General features: G+C 41.2%; 1 protein-coding gene across 1 annotated transcript in view; it reads left to right on the top strand.

The window, feature by feature from the left end:
- The first annotated feature begins 697 nt into the window (after positions 1–697).
- The window catches only part of RAD54L (RAD54 like), a 29,966-nt gene continuing 6,796 nt past the window's right edge, over positions 698–23,867 (top strand). Inside the window, exons 1-12 of the mRNA XM_087719725.1 lie at positions 698–1,102; positions 2,027–2,113; positions 2,602–2,721; positions 3,157–3,217; positions 5,429–5,564; positions 11,988–12,057; positions 13,485–13,773; positions 14,453–14,577; positions 16,355–16,505; positions 18,537–18,663; positions 21,120–21,194; positions 22,992–23,122. Coding sequence (XP_087575851.1) covers positions 1,100–1,102; positions 2,027–2,113; positions 2,602–2,721; positions 3,157–3,217; positions 5,429–5,564; positions 11,988–12,057; positions 13,485–13,773; positions 14,453–14,577; positions 16,355–16,505; positions 18,537–18,663; positions 21,120–21,194; positions 22,992–23,122 — 1,375 coding nt within the window. The 5' untranslated portion in view covers positions 698–1,099. The remainder of the gene's footprint in view (positions 1,103–2,026; positions 2,114–2,601; positions 2,722–3,156; positions 3,218–5,428; positions 5,565–11,987; positions 12,058–13,484; positions 13,774–14,452; positions 14,578–16,354; positions 16,506–18,536; positions 18,664–21,119; positions 21,195–22,991; positions 23,123–23,867) is intronic.

Here is a 23,867-nt window from a genome sequence, read left to right as displayed (position 1 = left end):
AAACAAATTCTGATCTTCCCATTCCAATCCCAATATTATTTTTATTGCATTAGTCTCACAATAATCTTACAGAAGGTGACATGTCCGGGATGACCAGCCCATGAGTTTATAACTGAGGAGGCTCTTAAGCCTTTCAATTCCGAATAATCTTGAAACCAATGTTTACTAACTTGGCAACTTTTAACATGTTCCATTCTCAGTATTCCCCAGCTGGAATTCTGGGGTTTATTTTTATTTACTTTATGTTTATTTATTGTAGGGCATCTACAAAAGTTACCAAGTTTGCAAAACACTGATCTAAACCAGCGGTCACACAACCACTGGTGGTCCGTGAGAAAATTTTGGTGGTCCGCAGAATAATTATTTCCATTTTTTTATATTGCACTAAATACGATTTATCTTTGGTCCGCAGGATCTAAAATTATGAGTTTAGTGGTCCCTGAGATCCGAAAGGTTGGCGATCCCTGACCTAAACTGTCACGCCCTTCACGCTGGCTCTGATGTTGCTGGCAAACTTGGCTTGCTCGGTTACCTTCCTTCCCTTTCCAAGCTCGGGACCAGTTTGAAAGAGCCCGTCCCCTCTGCTTGGAAGGAACCCAGAGCTAATCGATGCAAGCTGTCTGATCGGCGTGCGATCGGCCGTGCCTAGGTTCAGCTGAGGGGGCGGGGCAAAGGCCCGGATCCCTTTGCGCGGCAAATCCAACCAGGGGGAAAAAAAGGATCCGGCGCTTTCGGGTAGCCGTCCCGCTTCTCGAGCGTGGTTGCTGGGAGACTTTGCGGGTCTACCATCCGACTCCTTTTTTTCCTCTTTGTTGGAGAGCTGTCGCCAGACGCTCCGCTTTTAATTGCCGCGGTCGGACCTCTCTTCCTCTCCATTGTAGCTTAAGGAGCTGCGGACAGCAGTTCCTGCTCTTTCCAGCTCTGAAAAGCTTCGTGATTTCTCTGGAGCGTTTCTCTCTGTCCCGGGGCGACGGTGGGTCGTTTCCCTTCCCTGCACGAATTTCCTTCCCCGCGACTCTTAAATGCCGCCGGTGCAACGCGTCTTCTTTCCCTATACCTAAAGCTGTGCGCAGATGGCACTTAGCTCTGCAGGGAGAACATGGTAAGCGAGGCTTCCCAGGGAAAGGAGCCTCCAAGATTTATTTATTTATTAAGACTTTTTAAAGCCGTCCCGCTCAGAATTTGTGATACTGGGCAGTGTACAAAGGAGAAAAAATAATTAAGAAGGAACCACTACCATCCCCACCTCCCAAAAACGAAAACGCAATTGAGGTTGGAGATAAAATCATATAGGTAACATTACAGATCCTCTACCATCTACACCTGGTCCATAAGACTTTAGGGCTCCCTGGAAGAGCAAGAGGGTATTGACATCTGAACTTGGAGGGGGAGTTTGTTCCAAAGGACAGATGAATTTCCTGAAAAGGCATGCCTTCCTTGGTTCCTTTAGGTGGCATTGTTTAAAAGAGGAAAAGCTGGAGCTTACCCACTTTGTGCCATCTTCTGGATGGCAGAGATGACTGGGAGACAGGCCCACAAGTAACCTCTGCCATGTAGGGCTCTACAAGTGATTAGCAGCACCTTGAATTGCACCTAGGAGTCTATTGGGAGCCTATACAACTCACAAAACAGTTATGATAGATGGACATAGTGAGGTGTGCCCATTATTTCACTATGTGTGCTGTGCTTTGGCCAGTTGCAGTTTAGGGTAGTGTTCAAGGGCAACCCCATGTACAGTGCAGTGCAAAAGTCTTAACCCGAGGTATCTAAGACATAAATGATTGTGAGCTAGTTTTCTAATTCAGAAACAGATGCAATTGATGCACAATGCACAGAGGCCCTATGGGCCATGGCTGCCATCTGCTGCCCATTGTTAGACTGGTATTGTAGATGATGATAATGATGATAATAAATGTGTTTTAAGACTGAGGTATAGCCCAACTACTTTATAAATGTATTCATATGTTTCTGAATTATGGTCAATGTATTCTACAGAATAAACAGGTTTAATTGTTTCTGTTGGTAGAGGAGAAGTTTAGCTCCCAGTCAGCTGGCCAAGAGAAAACCTGGAGGTGATGGGTCTGGAGAGGATGAGGACTGGTGTCCTGAAGCAGTAAGTATCCTTTCTTAATTAATTTATTTAAATGCTGCTTCTCTTCTGTCAGTGCATTCAAAGAGGCCAATGTGTAGTTTCCAAGGAGGCACTGACTAGATTTGACTCTTTAATCAGTTGTCTTATCCTTTCCTTTTATTGAACTCTCTAGATATTAATAGTCCTCCCTGTGAAATTAGATCTACAGTACTCTATGGATGAGTGATATGTCAGATCTATTCAGATCTGACTATGGAGCAATCAAATATAAATTCTGATATAGGCTGGTCAGTGAACAAAGTTTTACAAGTAGATCTTTATGGCTTTCTTTATAAGGCTTATGAAGTTCCAATAAGTAGTAGTAGTGATAATAATAATCATTTGGTACTGTAGTTGTTTGTTGGCATGCTTTATAGATTGCTAAAAAACAAGAGTTCAGATAGATTCTCAAGTGTTATGCTTCGTTGCAGACAGCCAGATCTTGATGCAATTTGTCTGATCTATTCTAGACTCCAAAGAGGCAGAAACGTAACACCAAGACTGATATCCAGGAATGTTATTCATCTCCTTTCCGAAAACCTTTGACTCAGTTAACCAATCGAATTCACTGCCTTGATAGTAGTAAACATGTAAGTGACATTTATGATTTCTTAAGATCTGGCACAATTCTTTTACTCTTATTGGATCATATCTCTTTTATTAATGACTCTAGTTTACTCTTATTGGATCATATCTCTTTTATTAATGATGCTAGAGAGACCTCATCATAGGGTGAATTCACATATCTCTTGTATGATGGGAGATCTAAGTTGCTTTTTAATTATGTACCTTAAAATAATTTATATATTATGAAAAAAGATCTGGACTTTTTAAATCTTGGAATGAGACATAAATCACATATAACAGATCTGTTAAAACTTCCCACTATAATTAATAACACATATCTCTTCAATTTTAAATGTATTTACCTCAATATAAATCTAGTAATGTCAGTGCAATGTTCTCTAAGATAACTTATTGATGAGCTTAAATGATATTTTAATGACTATCACTTTAAATTCTAGGAAGCCTTTATTCGCAGCATTTTATCAAAACCTTTCAAGGTTCCTATTCCAAATTATACAGGTAATGTTTTTCTTTTTTTTAAGCATCAAATCTTACCTCTCTAAAATATCTATCTATCTATCTATCTATCTATCTATCTATCTATCTATCTATCTATCTATCTATCTATCTATCTATCTATCTATCTATCTACACACACACACACATGAAAAAAGCTGAAAGCTATTGTCCTATAGCATTAGTGTTACTGGTAGATTATTAATACACCTCATACCAGTGGTGGGTTACAGGCGGTAAGCTCTGGTACGGGTGTACCAGTGCCTGCCGAGAGCTCTGGTGGGCCCACCCGCCCTCCTGAGCTCCTTACTTGTATTTAAGCTCTTCTGCGCACATGCATGGAGTGTACGGTGCCTGCACAATGCTCCTCCGAGCAGCTGGAGCATCACAGAGGCATTGTGGAGGTAAGGACGCATGGGTACGCTGCATGCGTGCATGTGGGGGACGCCGGGCCACATTGCACCATACCGGTTGCAACGGGATCCGGAACCCACCACTGCCTCATATATAGGAATAATGAAAGCAAAAAGAATGATTGATGTCAAATTGCCCCCCCCCCCAAAAAAAAACAACCCCAAACAAAACAAAACACCCCAGGTCGGTCAAATGGTTAGGGCTCCAGGCTAGAAACCAGGAAACTTGAGTTTTAACTTCGTACATTTTAAGCATGAAACCCGTATGGGTGGCTTTGGGAATGTCATTTTCTCTGAGCTCCACTCACCTTACAGGGTTGTTGATGAGGGGAAAATAAGAAGGAAGAAAGAGTATTATGTATGTCCATTACTTTGAGGTACTTATAAAGTAATAAAGTCAGGATAAAAATCTAATAAATAAACAAAACATGAACTTGTTTAACTTCAAACATAACCAGATTGTAAATTAATCAGCTTTCATGTCATATTTATTTTCTAAGACAGATTGTATAAGCAAAGTCCTATTTAGAATTTTCCCATCTTGATGCTCTGTATTTTGTTATGCTTTGATGTTAATTTTCTACCACACTCTCTCCTAGAAACTTTCCAAGATACAATTATACTGATTTTCATGGGTGTTTAAACTCTGGGTTTTGAATTGCTTCCCAAGTTTCTTTGCAAAGCTGTTTATGTGTCTTATAATTTTTCTGCTTCATTACAATATTCCTTTTTTGAGTTTTAAATCATTAATTTGCATAATAGTATATAATATTAGCAAAACAAAAGGGATTGCTAGCATAATCTATCACCTATTGTTTCATTTATATAAGCAGAATTATTTGAGAAATCAGCCTAAAATTCACAAGTAATTGAAACATTGGCCTTGTAACTAAGGCCACTCCCCCACCCCCTTGGATCTTCATCAGTGATAAACATTTGTCCATGCAAGTCAAAGAGAGTTTGGTAGGTTAAAGGGAATGGTTAATTAAAGCTAGTCCCCTCTTTCAATTGAAGTGGCTGTAGGTGGACATCCATGAGGTAAAGAATGAACTTCGAGTTTTCATGACTGCTGCTTTCTACTTATGTGTCCACATGAAAATGTTTGTAGCCCAGTGAAAATGATACATTATCCTGTTTATAAAATACAGTTTATTTGTTTATTTAGTCTTTTTCAATGTTAGTATCATCTGACACTACACCAATTCTGTCTGTTTAAAAAGAAGATAACATGCAATGGATTTCGTTTGACTAGATCAGTGGTAGTCAACCTGGTCCCTACCGCCCACTAGTGGGCGTTCCAACTTTCATGGTGGGCGGTAGGGGTTTGTTGTAACTCTGCTTTATAAATTTTATAAAGTAAAGTTACTTCCGTACTTTATAAATCACCATTACTGTGGAATCGGTGGGCGGTTAAATTTTTTTACTACTAGCAGAGATACAAAAGTGGGCGGTAGGTATAAAAAGGTTGACTACCCCTGGACTAGATAGACAATTTGACCCCACAATACCAATATATATATAAAATACGTGACAATCACATCCAACAAGGGACCCTAGCCAACCCGGTTTAAGGCCTGGAGAAACAATTGGGTATTTTAGGTATTCCAGGAAACCATCAGATTGGCAGTCACTTAAATTTCAGAGAGGACCTTGTCCCAGAAAGCAGGCATGATAACATATTTCTCATGTGGAGCTCAATTCCTTGAAAATTAAGTCAATGTGTTGCTAAAATCTCAGTTTTGATTCCATATATTGAAAACGAAATGGTTAGATTAACTGCTTTCTCTGAATGATCTTTCAGGGCCCCTGGGATTAAGAGCATTGGGCATCAAACGTTCAGGAGTTAGGCATGCTCTCCACGACCCTTTTGAAGAAGGGGCTCTGGTTCTATATGAACCGCCACCTTTAAGTGCTCATGATCAACTGAAAGTAGACAAGTAAGTTTTCACACTTGATTTATTCTAGGGGTAGTACTTTTCAGTCACTTTAAATTGGGTTTTTAAGTATTTGATTTAAATTTAAACCCTGAACTGAAGTATAAGCTTAGTAGAAATAGCCATGTATAACATGTATGAGGCTTACTCATTTGTTGTAAGATGGGGCTGCACTACTCAGTTCAGATCCAGTTCGTAATTTAAGACTGAATTCACGACTCCTACTCAAAGAGCAGGTTGTGGGCAGGACCAGGAGAGCCTTTGTACAGCTTTGGTTTGTGCATCAACTGTGACCCTGTCAGCACCTCTTCATTGAGTAATTAGGAAAGAAGACCACGAGACTCCATAGGTAGAAATCAAGTGTACTTTTACTAATTATAAATGATTAGAAGCATTGTTCACCATCAATCAACAGGGGGGCAGGCGGTGGGTCCACAGGTGGACGTAAAGATGAGAAACGAACAGGTTTAATGAGATTAACGTGGAAAACTGGATAAACACAGCTGAGGTGCTTGGGTAGCTGCAAGCGAACCGAAACAGGATTGATGACCTTGATTATGGGAAACGGGCCCACGTACTTAGGCCCCAACTTCTTAGACTTTTGCGTAGTTTGAAGGAACTTCGTGGATAAATAAATCTAGTCACCCACCTTGTACTGATAAGGTTGCGCACGTTTCTTATCAGCCTGTTTCTTATGCGCGCAATGCGCAGCATCCAAAGTACTAAGCGCCAAAGGCCAAATATGGCTCAATCGCTCACTCCACTCGGAGACGGACGAAATCTGTGGCTACTCAAGAGGAACCTCGGGAATAGGAACAAAGTCTTGGCCAGATACAACTCGAAAAGGAGTGAATCCAGTGCTGCTATGTACGGAATTATTATAAGCCACTTCCGCGTGCGGCAACAAGTCCACCCAATCATTCCTGCTGGTAATTGATGAAACAACGTAAATATTGTTCTAGAACAGAATTAGTCCTCTCGCAAGCCCCATTAGTCTGAGGGTGGTGGGCGGAGCTTAAACCCTGGGCGGAGCCAATGCGCTTAAGAAACTCCTTCCAAAACACAGAAGTGAATTGGACACCTCTATCGGAAATGATGCGATCAGGCACACCATGCAAACGGTAAACGTGAGAAATGAAGAGTTTAGCAAGCGTCTTTGCAGAAGGAATCTTGTGGCACGGAATAAAATGAACTTGTTTGGAAAATAAGTCAGTAACCACCCATATAACGGTGTGCCCCTGGCTCTCAGGAAGTTCGACAATAAAGTCCATAGAAATCTCCTTCCAGGGGGCGACAGGGCGGGCTACAGATTGGAATAGACCTTGCGGCTTCCCTGGTGGCCGTTTAGCGGCTGCACAGACCGGACAGCTGGCAACATAAAGTTCAATGTCCTTTTTCAAAGAGGGCCACCAAAACTGCCGCTTCACCAAATGCAGCGTCTTCACAAATCCAAAGTGACCCGCTAACTTGGAATCATGAGCCCGTTGGAGGACAACGAGACGAAGAGAGGCAGGGACGTAAAGTTTCGCTCCAATCCACGGTAAATCGTCTCTTATTGTGCATTCACCTTGATGCTGCTGGAACCAGTCATCCTGGGGAAGGGCCTTTTTGAGATCAGAGAGGAAATCTTGAGACACTTCCACCTTCAAGCGCGCCTGCTGCCTAGTAACAACAGGAGCAGCGAGGCTGGACGTGGGAACCACGGGCTGGATAACACTGAGTTTAGAGCAGTTGTATTGAGGAAGTCTGGACAAAGCATCAGCCATAAATTTTTCCCCTCCTGGGATGTACTTGAGTGTGAAATTGAACCGATTGAAATGCTGAGCCCAGCGCATCTGCTTAGGGGAGAGGCGCCTGGGAGTCCTCAAAGCTTCCAAGTTCTTATGGTCAGTCCACACCTCAAAGGGGTGCTTAGTGCCCTCCAGAAAGTGGCGCCACGTGGCTAAAGCCCAACGTACAGCAAATGCTTCCTTCTCCCAGATTGCCCAACGCCTTTCCGTGTCCGTGAGCTTACGGGAGGTGTATGGGCACGGTTGTAAATTACCTTGGTCGTTAGTCTGAAGCAAGACGGCCCCAACTGCCACGTCGCTGGCATCAGCCTGAACGACAAAAGGCTTGTCCATCTCCGGATGCTTCAGAACCGGTTCTGCCGCAAAGAGTCGTTTCAACTTCTCAAAAGCAGCTTGACACTCCATGGTCCAATCCAACGGCTTGCTAGGTTTAGGTTTAGGCCCACCTTTGGACTTCAACAAATTAGTGATGGGAAGCGCAATTTTGGCAAAAGAAGGGATAAACTGACGATAGAAATTGGCAAAACCCAAAAAATTCTGCAATTGCCTACGTGTACGTGATCACCTTTACCTTACCGGGGTCCATTTCAATACCAGCGGGGGAGATACGATACCCAAGGTAGTCAATCTTCTCCTGGTGAAATTCACACTTGGACAACTTGGCATAAAGTTCAGCGGCTCGGAGCTTCTTCAGGACAGTGCGGACCAACGTGACGTGTTCGTCATATGTTTGAGTGTAAATAAGGATATCATCTAAATATACGATAACGCCCTTGTAAAGGTGGTCATGCAAAATTTCATTAATTAATTGCATGAAGACTGCAGGCCAAAGGGCATCACCCGGAACTGGAAACAACCGAGGGGGCAGTTGAAAGCCGTCTTCCACTCATCCCCCTCCTTTATGCGGACCCTATAGTATGCTTCCCTGAGGTCCAATTTAGTGAAAATACGGCCCTTTCCCAGTTGGGCCAGCATGTCCTTCATCAGTGGTAATGGGTATAGGTTCTGAGCTGAGATGCAGTTTAGGTTTTTGAAATTAACACATAATCTCAGGGAGCCATCTTTCTTCTCTCTGAACAACACGGGTGCTGCTACCTTGGGTCGTGCTGGCTCAATGAAACCCCTTTTCAAGTTTTTATCAATGAATTTCCTCATTTCCTCCATTTCCCTAGGAGACATTGAATATATTTGGGGCTTTGGAAGCTTTACTCCCGGCAAAATATCGATGGAGCAATCAGTAGGTCTGTGGGGTGGAAGTTTATCTAAAGATTTTTCACTAAAACCCCCTTTCAGGTCCCAATACTCTTTTGGAATCTTTTCTTCCCCCTCAATTTTCTCCTGGCCCCTGGCGGCCAGTACGGGGCTGGAGCCAGCAGGCTCTGGGGCGTCGGCCTCTCCATCTGGGGCTGTGCTGGTCCGAATACGCAGCCACCCCTCCCTCCAATTAATGCGAGGGTTCCATTTACGAAGCCAGGGGAGTCCCAAAATAAGGGGTGTGTCCATTCCAGGAGCCACAATAAAAGAGATAAATTCTACATGAGTGCCCATTTTCATCTCTAGAGGTTCAGTGTAGAAATGGGCTGGGCCACCCCCTGCAATGGATCCATCGATTTGGCAAAAAACAATAGGGGTTTTCAAAGTCCTTAATTTCAAGCCCAGTTTTTCAACCATTGCAGGGTTAATCATACATCTCGAACAGCCCGAATCAAGGAGGGCGGGAAGCTGTTCTGTCTCCCCATCGGGTGGCACCCTTAACTCTACTGGGATCAACATGGGGCCTTTATTTGAACTCACCCAACGAGGTGAGGCGTCGTCATCGGAGTCATCAGAGGAGCTGGTGGTCATGTCCGCTTCTTCTTCCGCCTCCTGCCTGAAGCGCTGGGGGGTGTTTTCAGCAGCGAAAGCAGCCTCTTTCTTCCTCCCCGGGGTTTTGCTCATCTTCCCTTCCCTCTTGGCAGGGGGCGGGGCGGTTGCAGGAAGTTTAACGCGGCAATCCATGGTGCGATGGCCCCCCCTTCCCACAACGGAAGCACGTGAAAGGCTTGGCCTTGCTGGCGGAGCTTCCCTTCCCTTCACCCCTGATGCGGAATGGGGCCTTTTGAGCTGGGGGGGGGTGATCTCTCTGCTTTCTCCTCTTTCACACGTTGAAGTCTAATCAAGTCGAGCTCAACGTCTGCTGCATTTTCATACCAAGCTGTAACTCGCTTGGGAAGGTGTCTGTTAACGCATTGTTGGTAAATGTCCTCATTTAATCCCAATGCAAACTGGTTGAGCAGGGCATCTTCAGACCAGCCTCTCATATAAGAAGAAAGCTGTTGAAACTCCTGAATATATTCAGCCACCGGTCTATCTCCCTGTTTCAGGCCCATAAATTTCACCTTCCCCCGTTTCTCAATCAGCGGATCATCAAATCTCCTTTTTAATGCAGTCATAAAGGCATTAAAATTCCTCAGGAGGGGGGAGTTACATTGGTGTAAGCTGACCATCCAATCGGCCACTTTTCCCTCCAAAGAAAGTAAAACCATTCGCACCTTCATCTCATCTGTTTCTAAATCGGGCCCATAAATTTCCATATAGTTCCAAATCTGTATAACAAAGAGACCCTGGGATTTCCGTTATATTTTACTGGCAAGGAAGGGACTTTTGCCATTCTGTGTCTTCTGGGGGCCCCCCCTACTCTGGCAGCAGCCCTGGCTGGGGGGGGGAAAGCTGTTTCTGGGTTTGTTTGCTCCCATCCCCCCTCGGCCTCTTCACCCTCCCTAAATTTTTGCATAGAGTACCTTTGTTCAAACTCTTCCGTTTGTTCTCTTTCCCGGGACCTCCGCTCGGTCAAGACTTCTTCCCAGTCGGCTGGTTTTTTCTTTTGTTTTCTCCTGGTAACTCCAGCATCCAAACTCTCACTATCCTCCTTTTGCCCCACACCTAAAGTCCATCGAGGGTGAACCGCAGGCTCCTCTATTCCTAGGCCAGCCAGCCTTCCAGGTAAAGATGGGTCTGCAGTTTCCCTTTCAGTCTCCTCTTCATCGCTCGCTCGCAATGACATTTTCCTCGTTCCTTCTTGTGAGTACACCCCCCACGGTAGGTTGAAAACTCCTGGTGGGGTGTGAGTGAGTCTTCGCTTACTGTCAGCACCTCTTCATTGAGTAATTAGGAAAGAAGACCACGAGACTCCATAGGTAGAAATCAAGTGTACTTTTACTAATTATAAATGATTAGAAGCGTAGCAAAGCGAAGACTGATTATTTAGGCACGAAAGCGATTGATATATAGAATAACCCATTCCCCACCCCTTGGCATCCCAGTTACAGTCCAATCATAATTCTCCTAAGTGTCAGGTGTGAGATAACTTCGAAAGGTATCACCAAGATGGAATGTCGGTGCCGTTAGCCTTGGCGGGAACCTCCTCCGCATGCATAGTCTGACAGGCAGCAGAACTCCAGAATCTTCCTCCAGCACAATTAGTAACCCCTCCCAAATACCATGCCCTCTCTCCCCGTTTCATGGCAGCCGAAGCAGCAGCAAAGCAGAGGCTGACAGACCCTTCCTGGATCATGACTCCCTGCACTGAAGCCCTGGTCATCTCTTGTTTGGACTATTGCAATATGCTCTACATCGGATTACACCTGAAATTCATTAGGAAGCTTCAGCTGGTTCAAAGTACAGCAGCAGCAAGAGCAGTCTTTGGGGCTCCTAAAAGGGCCCATATGATACCTCTGCTCTGTAACTGCACTGGCTACCAGTATTCTTCTAGGTGCAGTTGAAGGTGTTGATTATAACCTTGAAAGCCCTTAGGTCAGGGCTACCTGATGAACCAACTTGTCTTGCTAGGAGAAGTCCACTCCAATCGTGTTAGCAGAGACGGATCTCATCAGTCAAAGAACTCTGACTGTTGGGACCCCAAAGAAGAACCTCCTCTGCCATAATGCCTACCCTTTGGAATATCCTACCCTTCAAAGTGTCTCCACCCTCCTATCTTCCCACAACCCAGAAACTTGACTTGGCCGGTTAGCCAGGGCACCCAGTGGAGGAGTATCCCTGGATGTGACTACTAGATTTATAACAAACTCCACCTCTCCCCATCTCTTATTTTCATATGATTGTATTATTTTTTTCCTTTTCATTGTTTATTTTATTGTTCCGTTACTTTATTAAGGACATGTTTACACTTCTTTTAATTTCTCTGTTTTTATTTTTGTAAGCTGCTTAGAATAGCCCCATGGTGAGATATAACTGCCATATAAACAAATAAATAAGACAAATTCAAGATTAGATGATGGATTCAGAGAAGCACCAATATACCCTGTTAACCTGCAGATGAAATTGATCAAATACTTTGTTAGTAGTCATTATTTACCATTTGTGATGCACATGATGTTCTGCCTTTGATTTCTGAATTATGTGTACTCTAGTAATGAAATGGTTTAAAACAGCTGCTGGGTATATGCTAAGCTTTTAAGTTTTCTATTAGCTTTGAACTGGATTGTTCCCAGTGAATTCTGGAGAGCGGAATAAAACTGTGTTATATAAGTCTAAAACATTGGCAGCAGTCATCCCCACATCCCCTGAAGATATTTCCCAGAATTTCTCTTTTAAGGTTTATATTTCTTCAGATCTGTGCTCTGTTTGCTTCTTGAAGGGATAAAACGCCTGTTCATGTTGTGGTAGATCCTTGTCTTAGCCGTGTTTTACGACCTCATCAGAGAGTGGTGAGTACAGTGGGAAGCTAACTATAACAGTATAATCAGCCATTAAAGACACTGTAATCCCTGTTAAACCACAAATCCGAGGAATGCCTGGTCTCATGCTACATAAACAAGTTCAAACTGCTTTGCTTGTCCTGGGGAAGCCCTTATTCTGAGGAGCATGACTACATCTATTAGGAAAAAATTCAAAATCTTTTCATTTTTTACTTTTAATTTTTTTATTTAACTATGATACAATGTATACAAATATAGAGACACATTTATTTCCCAATTTTAAGATGTACATTAGCAGTACTCTGCTTATATTATTATGTCTTGTTTTAATTTCATTGAAAACAGGCATATTTTCAAAAACAATATCTAAATAAATAAACAGATAATTACCGAGCTTATGTAATTATTAATATCTATATAATATCTACCAAACATGAAACTCTGAGGTGGGTAGGAATTGTTCCATAGTTTCCTATGTCTTCCTGCTTTCAAGCATTCACAAGGGGGGGGGGCAACATTTTTAATTATGACTGAAGCATTTGGAGTTCCTCTGTCAACCAGAATCAAACTTGGAGCTTGATTGTGGTTATTGTCACTGCTGTAATGATGATAAAAGCTTACTTTTGAGGAAAGGGATCATTTACCTATAACAGTGCCTAATCTAGTATTTCTGGGTAGACCTCAACTTACAACCAATCAAAGTTACAATGATGTTGAAAAAAGTGACTTATAATCAGTCCTCACACTTACAATCCTTGCATCATTTCTATGCTGACGTGATAAAAATTTGGGCCCTTGGCAAACAACAAGTATTTACGATGGTTGCAGCATTAGAGGGTCATGAGATCACCATTTGCAGCATTCCCAAAGGGCTCCTGACAAGCAATGGGGGGAGCCAGATCACTTAACGACTGTCACAAAAAAGGTCATAAAATTGGGTACAGCTCACTTAATGATTGCCTTGCTTAGTAATGGAAGTTCCAGTCTTGGTGATGTGGTCATAAGTTTAGATCTTAACTGTAGTAGTCTATCCTGCAGAAAATAATGGCATGGCAGTTCTTCTGCAAACTATTGCACAATGAAGTATAAGTAGCAATTTTACTATGATTGTTTTTCTTTAGTTTGTCATCTTGATTTATTTTTGCTTGGAATAAAGTAAAACAATTCACTGATGTTGTAGCCCATACATTATAGGCATAATTGGCCACTGTTTACACAGGTGCTGCTTCTTGAAAGTTTGAGATCTTTTGAATACTGTAATTTTGAATCCCACTAGTGATAATTTCCTGGCTAAGTATGTGATTTCCACAGAGTGGGATTGTTCATTGCTCCTGTAAATGGTTAGATATTGGGCTCTACAATTCAGTTAGATAACTCAATATGATTTTAAATATACTACATACCTATTTAAATTGAACTCAAGCACTTTCATACAGGGAGTGAAGTTCCTATGGGAATGTGTTACAAGCCGTCGGATCCCCGGAAGTCATGGCTGCATCATGGCAGATGAGATGGGTCTAGGGAAGACCTTGCAATGTATCACTTTGATTTGGACACTTTTGCGCCAAAGTCCAGACTGCAAGCCTGAAATTGACAAGGCAATCGTGGTTGCGCCTTCCAGCCTGGTGAAAAACTGGTACAATGAAGTGGGCAAATGGCTTGGAGGAAGAATCCAGCCACTGGCTATTGATGGAGGCTCTAAAGAGGACATAGATAATAAGCTAGGTATAAACACAACATGCAGCTGTTGCAAAGCAAGGGGAGTGCTTTAACTAAACTGCCAATACGTTTCAGACTAAAGCATATAATGATAGGGATTTTTTTTTAGTAGACTGTGCTGAGGATGATTTCTGTGCTTGTTAAATGGAATAATTAGCAACTTTTGTACTTATGAATTAAGAAAGAGCATAGAGTAGACTACAGAAAAAGTATGAGCTGGTGCACTATTCAAATTGCTTAAAGAAATCCCATTAAAATAAATGAGACAAGTATGTTGATATTCATGGGTTTATTCTGAGAATGGCAAAATTTTATTTTAAACCAAGATACGATGGGGCAGAGATATAATAGTACATGGTAAATTAAGGATAGGTTTATAGGACAGAGCTCTGTCCTGACTTAGCAATAGACTGTTAAGTTACTTCGAATAATTGAATACTGCACAGTATTTTTCAGATCCAAAGCAATACAGAAGTGGGGGACTATCAGAAAGTAGATTTATCGGAGAGTAGGGATGGAAAGTGTAAAAGCCTGTTACCTTTGTGGGATAAATTACTCATTTTAAGAAATTCTAATGCCTGGAAGCAAGTTTCCTTTCAGTTGTTTCCCTTCACATTTATTAAATTATCTCTGCTCTTAAATACATTTTTTATCTTTATTCCTTTGCCATTTTTTTTCCTGATAGTGGGATTCGTGAACCAGCGAGGCCGTAGAATCCCATCCCCCATCCTAATAATTTCCTATGAAACTTTTCGTCTCCATGCAGAAGCTCTCAAGAAAGGGAGTGTTGGGTTGGTCATATGTGATGAGGTAATGAGTTCTTTGGAACACCCATGTTTTTGTTAAAAAAAGCTAAATATCAGCAGTGCGGGAATGGGTTTTGCACTTACAAGTCACTATAAACATTTTTTATCCATCATCCCAATTCTAAGGCATACTTCAATTTTTTTTTCTGAGAATTCAATTTTCTTAGCTACCTCTTGCAACTGGTAAAACCCTGACTGTTTTGCCTTGATTTGTCATAGTCTTTCTCTCAAGATGTTGCTTTATTTCTTGACTGCAATCACCATCCCTGATAACTTTTAAACATAGGAAGGTAACATTTGTTTACTACCTCTTCTCGACTTATTTCCATTAGATTCACACTGCCTATTAGCATAGGTTTAGGATGTTTTAATATTGATTTTTTTTTTTACTTTTTCATATTTACCATAAATTTCCTTAAGTCCTTCCCATTTCCAGTAGTATCATCAGCACCTCTGATATTGTTGGTGTTTCTTCCAGCAGCTTTAATTCCAATTCCAATTTCTGTCCCTACTAGTCATCTATTTCTTAATTCTGTGTAGAACTTAAATAACTAAGGTGATGAGTAGATGGGCAAATTGTGGCAGATAACTTTGTGCAGAAGATAAAAAATATAAAACGTAAGGACAGAAAAGGGTGTCATTCAAAAAATAATTTAACGATCTATTCTAGTCTCCCCGCTCAGCCCCCATGAGAGAATAACACAAAGAAATAGATATAATGGATACAGGCACAATTTTGTATTCATAGGAGCTTTGATTTCTAAGCAAAATCCAAACTGATAATCAAATCTTCAAATCAAAGCTTTACAAAATAACTATCCCAATGGAAGGCCGATTTGATCATCCAAGCCTCCTTCAGGGTTTTGTCCCACTGTAATGAATTTGGGCCTATTGGCAACCTTCATTGCTACAATCTTCCATAGCTTTTCTGTCTCTTTTGCTGTCTTTGTCTCCCAAAACATGGCTTTGTTCAATTCATTTTTGCTTCTGCCCATTTTTCATTAGCAGGAGACAAAACGGCAGGCTCTGCTTAATCAGGGGAATACAATAGGCTTGGTTGGATCCTTTTTACTGAGGGAACAGAAAGAAAAGACAGGTCCAGGCATGTGGTCCATTGTGTTGAGAATTAAATCCTGTTTGAAGAAAAGATCAGGACTGTTGGCATTACTACTATATGGGGTTATTTCTTTACTTCCTTCTAAAGTAGACTTCAGAACATGATTTCCAATTCCAGTAAGGAAAGTTAACTGTTTCTGATGGGTTTTAAAAATGAAAGGTGACACGAAGTAATTATCACATTGCTGACTTTCTTCCTTGATTAAATATAGGATAAATCCAATCTTATAATTTTGAAAGAAATGAAATATGACTATTAAATAGATTCAGGACTAATGGACTCATTGAAACTAAATTGATGATTCTGTTGCTAAGGTGGATAGGATCAGTGAAAATTATTACTCCATGGCTTTGAACATAGGATCTTTTCCTGCCAAACAGCCTTTTTCACATCTTTTAAATGACAAATTTGGTTAATTAACTCTATCAGCAGAGTAATCAATAACCAGTAAATCTATTAAATATAGCTATATTTTAATCACACACATTACAATGTATGTGCTTGTTGCCTTGATCTATGAGCATTTGTGCATCTAATATATTTCCTATCCTTTTTCATAATTGAACTGAGATAATTTTCTTGCATTAATTAGCCTTTTAAAAAAAACACTTATTTTTTATTCTGTCCATGCATGATGATCTTTTCTCTCTCTTTTTTTTTTCAGGGGCACCGGCTGAAAAACTCAGATAACCAAACATACCAGGCTCTCAACAGCTTGAATACGCCACGCCGAGTTCTCATCTCTGGCACTCCCATTCAAAATGATCTCCTTGAATATTTCAGTCTAGTACATTTTGTCAACTCAGGCATTCTAGGTGGGGACATCTTAATAAAATAATCATCTAAATTAAAGATCCTAACTTGGCAATCCAGGGGTGGGTTCCTGCCAGTTCTAACCTCTTCCATAGAAGAGGTTCCACAAATCTACAGTGCCATTTAGAACCGGTTCCAGCTCCCTCCCCCGCCCGTCCGCACATCATCAAGATGAAGAGCGAGAGGAGGAATTCTAGGAGTTGAAGTCCACAAGTCTTAAAGCTGTCAAGTTTGAACACCCCTGGGTTTTTTTTTCTAAAGGGTTAGGAGTGCAAGGGTCTTGTAACTTGACAGCTTTAAGACTTGCATGCTTCAAATGCCAGTTTCTGAGCCAACATTTTGGTTGCTAAGCAAGAGCATTGTTAAGTGAGTTTCACCACATTTTACAAGTTAGCCACGCCTACCCAGTCACATGGCTGGCAAGCCACTCCCACCCAGTAACATGGCCAGCAAACCACTCCCACAAAGCAGGCCACACCTATAGAAGAGGTTCTAAAAAAATTTGAAACCCACCACTGTGGCAATCCCAGTTTAAATTAAATAGTTTTGGCTAGCCATAGAGAAAGAATAATAGACAACAAACCTACACACACACACACACACACACACACACACACACACACACACGGTGCTGTATATTGGGGGTGGGAATTTATAGAGCCAAGGTGGAACAGTGGTTAGAGTGCAGTACCGCAGGCTACTTCAGTTGACTGCTAGCTGCAGTTCGGCATTTCAAATCTCATCGGCTCAAGGTTGACTCAGCCTTCCATCCTTCTGAGGTGGGTAAAATGAGGACCCAGATTGTTGGGAGCAATATGCTGACTCTGTAAACTGCTTAGAGCAGGCTGTAAAAGCACTATGAAGCACTTATAAGTCTAAGTGCTATTGCTATATCTTGAGATGAATGGTAGATAGCTGAGTGCTTGGGAAAGTAATAGCAATAGCAGTAGACTTATATACCGCTTCATAGGCCTTTCAGGCCTCTCTAAGCGGTTTACAGAGAGTCAGCATATTGCCCCCAACAATCTGGGTCCTCATTTTACCCACCTCGGAAGGATGGAAGGCTGAGTCAACCCTGAGCCGGTGAGATTTGAACCGCTGAACTGCTGATCTAGCAGTAGCCTGCAGTGCTGCATTTAACCACTGCGCCACCTTGGCTCTTCATTGCGTGGAAACGTCCATTGCATCATATATTTTATCTGTACAAGAAGGGGGAACAATTCCCCCCAGCCTTCTCTCACACAGAGAAAGTCATTCATTGCAGAATAAGGCATGGAGACATCATTTACTGATTAGTCCTGGTGGAGAACTTTCTTTGTGTAGGATGATATCAATAGCATTTAAGCTTATATACCTCCCCATAGTGCTTTACAGCACTCTCTATCTAGGTGGTTTACAACAATCTGGGTACTTTTACAACTTTAGAAGGATGGAAGGCTGAGTCAGCTTTGAGCCTTACCAGGATCGAACTTCAGACTGTTGACAGAGTTGACCTACAATACTGCAATTTAACTACTGCGCCACTGTGGCTTGTATGGATGTAATATATAATCTTGCTTTGCAAGGTCCTGAATAAAAAATGGTTGATTATACTTTGGTTACCATAGTCCTTTTTCAGTTATAAAATCACAGAGAGGTCAAAGCAAAGCTCTATCTGTATTACCTATACAGGGTTTCTACCTAAGTTGATAATGGAGGAGGCTTATTTGAAGTTTTGTGGGTTAATTAGCTGACCTAGTTGGGATTGCTTATTATTGCTTTCCTGTCCCTGAATAACACATTCAGTAAAGTATTATTACACTCTAAAATGTATTCTGTAAGGTATATTAGTGCTCAATAATTATGAAGATGGTTTTAATAATGGTTTTGATGTCAGAAGCATTAGGTAATGAAGGTTCTGTCTGCTTTTCTTTTCAACTGAAAAATCCCAGGTTTAAAAAAGACTTTCATATAGTAAAAAAAAAAGAGGGGGGGATAAGGGCATTTTTAGGACAGCAGATACTTAATTCCCAAATGTATCTGTTTTTGTACAGGGACAGCCCAGGAGTTTAAAAAGCACTTTGAAATCCCCATTTTAAAAGGCAGAGATGCAGATGCAAATGAGGCTGGAAGGCAAAAAGGAGAAGAGAGACTGAAAGAGCTGATTAATATTGTCAACAGGTGAAGTTGAGCATCCTTTTATCTCTATAATGATACTTTTTCTTTCTTTTTTCTCTTAAGTTCTTATCCTGATTCTGTATGAGTTGCTTGTTATTCTATAATGTCTTTAGCTCATTCAACTATTCTCTTTAATGTATGCTTCATCTCATAACTGTAGGTCGGGTACCTACAGTACCTCAATAGATGACAGCACAGAATTAGAGCTTTCTGTATCATTCTTCTCATTTTTGCAAGTCAGAACTGATAGTCCTATTTTTTTTTTCTATAATCATATACCATGTTTTCCCCAAAATAAGACAGGGTCTTATTTTCTTTTGACCCCCCTGAAATATGGCCTTGGCCTTATTATCGGGGGTGGGGGGGGGTTATTATTTTTTGGCAGGTGGGGCGGGCAAGAAGCGAGACGCGCGTCTTGCCTTTCCAGCTCCCTTGTGTTCCTCACCATTGTGTTCAGGGAAACACGTGAAAAAACCCTGGACAAAATGGTGAGGAACTCTCGTGAGTTCAATCAAACTTCTCGATCTCACGAGAAGTTTGGTTTTGTTACAAGGTGCTTTCCTGGACACAATGGTACGGAATGTGACGGAGCTGCCAGTCTCTGGTATGATGCATGTCTCACAGTGGGATGAAATTTGGGGGTGGCAGGTGGGGCGGGTGGATGGAGCAGGCTGGGCCATGAGTTCTTACTAGACACTGACAGCTCCGTAGCGTCTCTCAGCCAGTCTGTGCAGGGAAACCCCTTGTACGGTAAAAAAAAAACCTTGTGAGTGCAAGCAATTATCTTCTCAAACTCACAAGAAGTTTTTCTTTACTGTGCAAGGTAAAGCGACGGAGCTGTCAGTGTCCGGTAAGACACGTGTCTCGCGTGCTTCCCACCCTGCCCCAATGGCAACAGCATCCTGGCTGCTTTCCTCCTTCACTGTCTCTTTAGCGAGAAGGGTGGCAGGTAGAGTGGGGGAGAAGTGAGGTGCGAGTCCTAGCGGTACCGGAGACTTGGCGTTCCATCGTGTTCCTCACCATTTTGTCCAGGAAAGCACCTTGTAAAAAAACCTCTTGAGTTCGAGAAGTTTGATTGAACTCGCAAGGTTTTTTTTTTTTTTACAAAGTGCTTCCCTTGAGAAAATGGCAAGGAAGGCACGGAACTACAAGTCTCCGGTACCACTAGGACGCGCACCTTGTTTCTCCCCCGCCACCTTCCACTCCTCTTGCTAAAGAGACAGCGGGGAAGGGAAGCCACCAGAATGCTGTTGCCATTGGGGTGGGGTGGGAGGTGCTCATTTTGCGCAGGAAGGAGTGGGGCACTAGGTGCGTTGCTGGCTGCTGCTTGCTTTGTGGCTGGCCCTCTTTACTTAGCCATCAGCCTTACCAGTAGGTATGGTAAGGGCGTGTGGGGTCATTGGGGCATGTCCCCCCCCCCTCCGGCCTCGCCTCCTCACCTCAGTTGTTTGCGTGTAAAGCAACCAATGGAAATGGTGGGTACCAGCGTCTAAGTAGTTTGGGAGGCGGTGGGGTTGTCTTATTTTAGCACATGCCCGGAAAAGCCCGATTTGATTATCAGGACATGTCCTATTTTTGGGGAAACATGGTAGCACTTACAGGTAGTCTTTGACTTAGAACCACAATTGAGACCAGAGTCTAATTATTTAAGCAAAGCAGTCATTACCAAGTTGTCCGTGTGGCTGCTATACTTAACAACCATAATCCCAGCACTACCGGTTGTGGCTATTAAGTGGACAAAGCAAAAAGTCTGCCTGTTGGGAAGATTTCACCTCCTCATGGCAGTCTGTCATTCTCATATGTTCCTACAACTTGTCGAAGGAATTCAGCTCTCATCCATGCATAGAGGGAAAATATTTTGGCTACAGAAACAGTTGAAATCTCAAATATTTCAGCTCCATTCCTGCAGCCTGCCAAAGGATTTACTACTACTCTGTGTATGGAGGGGAATCCTTTGTGGGGCTGAAGGAGCAGAGCTGATTCTTCGGTGGTAGGTAACATATAAATACGAGCCAGTTGTTAACCACACAAAATGCTGGGGATAGCACAATGTTTTATAATGGCCAGGTGTACTTTACAGGATCTAAAGCACTCTTTCTGAGGCCACTGTAACTTTGAATGGTTTTTACACAACAGATTAATTTGAGGAATACCTGTTCTGCGTTTATTGGGTTGCCTTCCTTATTTCCTTTTTTGAATATTTGGTCAAAAATATATTGAATATTTGGTCAAGAAAGTTAATTTGACGGCGGCTAGTTGGCAAGATTCAATCAAGAAAAGCATTTATTCTCTTGTGGAAATTGCGTGTATTTTCCAAAAAAGGAATCCTGAAAATATTGCTAAATATTCTGGATGAAGGTCTTCCTACTAGCATTAGGAAGAAATATCAGTGAAATGTAGTCAAGAGATGAGGCCATGGTGTTAAGAATATTAAGGTTATCTTTGCCTTTCCTTTTTAGATGCCTAATAAGAAGAACTTCAGATATTCTCTCCAAATACCTGCCAGTGAAAATTGAGCAGGTGGTGTGTTGCAGGTATAAAATTAAAGGGCAAAATGTATAATAAGGAACAAGTTTCCTCTTAATGAAAAAAAGAGGGATTTGTCAGTGCACAGAGGCTTTTGAATTTAAGCTGAATGTAGCCCAACCATAGTACAGTTATTAAAAATGTTATGATTGGTATTATATGCTAGATTTAATGCTACTTGGCAAAACAGCCACGTGCATTGTTGATAAGGTCTGGTTAATATTTCAATAATTTCTACAAAATTAGCATAATTGAAGCTACCATGAATATTATATTTAGAATTGTTAGAACTGAAATCTAATGGACTTTTTTTTTCCATATGAAGCAAAGTGATCTGGGAAAAACACTGCAAGAGGGTAGGTGTAAGCAGTATGCCTTTCCCAGTGGTTAAGCAGTTAAATCAGTTTTAAAAACTGTTCTACTTTAGACAGGAAACATTCATCCCATATCCATTCTGCCTGCTTAGAGAACAATACTTAATATTCTTCTGGTTTTCAAAGCACAATGGCACTTTTTCCAAAATGATCAGCATTAACTAATTAAAAAGAACAAATCTTGCCTCTAATCCCCACATTTCTTTCCTGTTTGCTTTATGCAGTGAATGAGTTGTGTAGGTTTGAACCAAGTGTCTATCTGTGTTCCACAACAACAGCTGTTGTTTTTTGTCAACAGTATTTCCATCCTACTAGCTATTGCCATGTGTACAAATATTTACAATAACCTAGAAATCCATTTGTGCATACTATCATAAAGGAATCTGGCTTTAGGTGGGCAAGGTGGAGGCTATATGAATTCTTGGGGAGAAGCTGTTACAAAGAGCAAATGCAGTAAGAGAAACATATTGTTTAATTGATGGGACTAAAGTAAGCAAATCCATTGAAGTAAACAGGATAGCCAGCCTTTCAAGTAGCTAAGCCCTATGACATATAGGACTTTATATAACAGTATATATAAATGTGATGGGCTGGTATTAGAGATTTAGAATCCTCTACATTTACTCATATGGTCATGAATGTTGGTAGGGGTGAAACAAATGAGATATAGTGGGTTTGATCTGGATTTGTTCATGCTTAGAGCAGCTCTTCTAATACCAAAGAGCTTACCATTTAACTAAATCACTGACTACATTGTGTTTTCTTGAAGTATAAATTCAACTTAGGATGCCCAGTGTATTGTGTGCTAAAGTACTGTACTCTTGGTACCCACAAGGCTTTCTGTCTGTTAACGTTTTATAAGATCAATTCAGAAAGCCAGTTAACGTAATATGCCAAAAAATACCATTTACCACCACCATTTGTATGAAAGTGTTGAAGGTGCCTATGGAGTTTCTATACACATACAATTCTATTCCATATTCATAGAAAATAAAAATGGTCAGATGTTTTGCAACCTATTTGTTTCTTTAGAACTATATTCTGTGCCCCCCCCCAAAAAAAGTGTATGAGACGCCTCATGAGACATTCGAAATGGGTGTAATTTTGAGAATATTTGTTAAAAGAATTAATTTCATTAAGGTTCTAGAACTGAGCAAATAGGATTCTTGAAGGCTTATGAAATTACCTGATTTCCTACCAAAGTCAGTTGAAAGCTAAGTTCCTCTCTTTCCCCTACTGAGTTTCTAGTATTTGGATAGCAAATACTAACAAATACTTTTAGTATTTAAATCTGGATAGTAAAAAAAAGTCTGATAGATTCAGAGCTGTATTAATCATGCATCATATTTCCCTTGAAACTAAATCATATTGTGTATATGACATGACTTATCTTTAGAATGATCTAATATTTATTTTTCTCTTCTGTGTCAGGCCAACTCCTCTCCAAGCAGAGTTATACAAATACTTTCTGATGCAAGCAAAACCTGCAGAAGATCTGAAAGAGGGGAAGATGAATGTTTCATCTCTCTCTTCAATCACATCTCTGAAGAAGCTTTGTAATCGTGAGTAATTCTGACAATCATGTCTATGTATATTTATGCAACCACCTATTCCCATCCCAAGTCCAAATTCCTGGAATATGACAAAATTAGTAACAATAAAATAATGTGTCCTTGAATGCTTTGGAATATGAATCTGAAGAGTTTGTACTTGCATAGTGAGCAAGAAGGTAAAAATTAATAGTGCCTTGAGTGCTAAAGCACATTCTTTAGAGCAGTGACTCTGCACAACAATTGTTCCAAACTATACTTCTTGTCTCTAAAATTTCCAAGGGTCATAATTCTGGTCCTCTGCTCTTATGTACGTGACTTTGGGTACTTAAATTTCTACGGAAACAAATTATATTCTTGAAACCAGTTTAGTGGGTTCTTGAAACTTTCTGAGGTGGTCTGTTTTCCTGTAGACCAACAAAATCCCTTTGTTGGTCTGCAGGAAACATCTTAAGCAAACTTATCTTAAGCAAACTTAAACAGCCAGTTACCAAAGAAGAAGAAAAACAGGAGTCATCTACAACATACAGTATGTATGTGAACTTTAACAGCTACTATATAAGACAGACAGGCAGAATGTAACCATCATTTGAATAGAACGGAATAACAGCTGGAAGGGACCTTGGAAGTCATCTCTCAGAAGACATGATGGAAATCCTTTAATCTCTCTACAAAAAGACAAATTGAATCACAGTTTCAACTGGGAAATTGTTAGTATTTTAGGGTAACCCAAATCTAAACATTTATGAAAGTTTGA

The sequence above is a fragment of the Thamnophis sirtalis genome, unplaced genomic scaffold, assembly GCF_051295495.1.
Source record: "Thamnophis sirtalis isolate CommonGarterSnake01/CBP01778 unplaced genomic scaffold, rThaSir2_p1.2 scaffold_7, whole genome shotgun sequence".
Lineage (NCBI taxonomy): Eukaryota > Metazoa > Chordata > Lepidosauria > Squamata > Natricidae > Thamnophis > Thamnophis sirtalis.
Note: the sequence above shows the minus strand (reverse complement) of the source record. Positions and strands in the feature narration are given on the sequence as shown.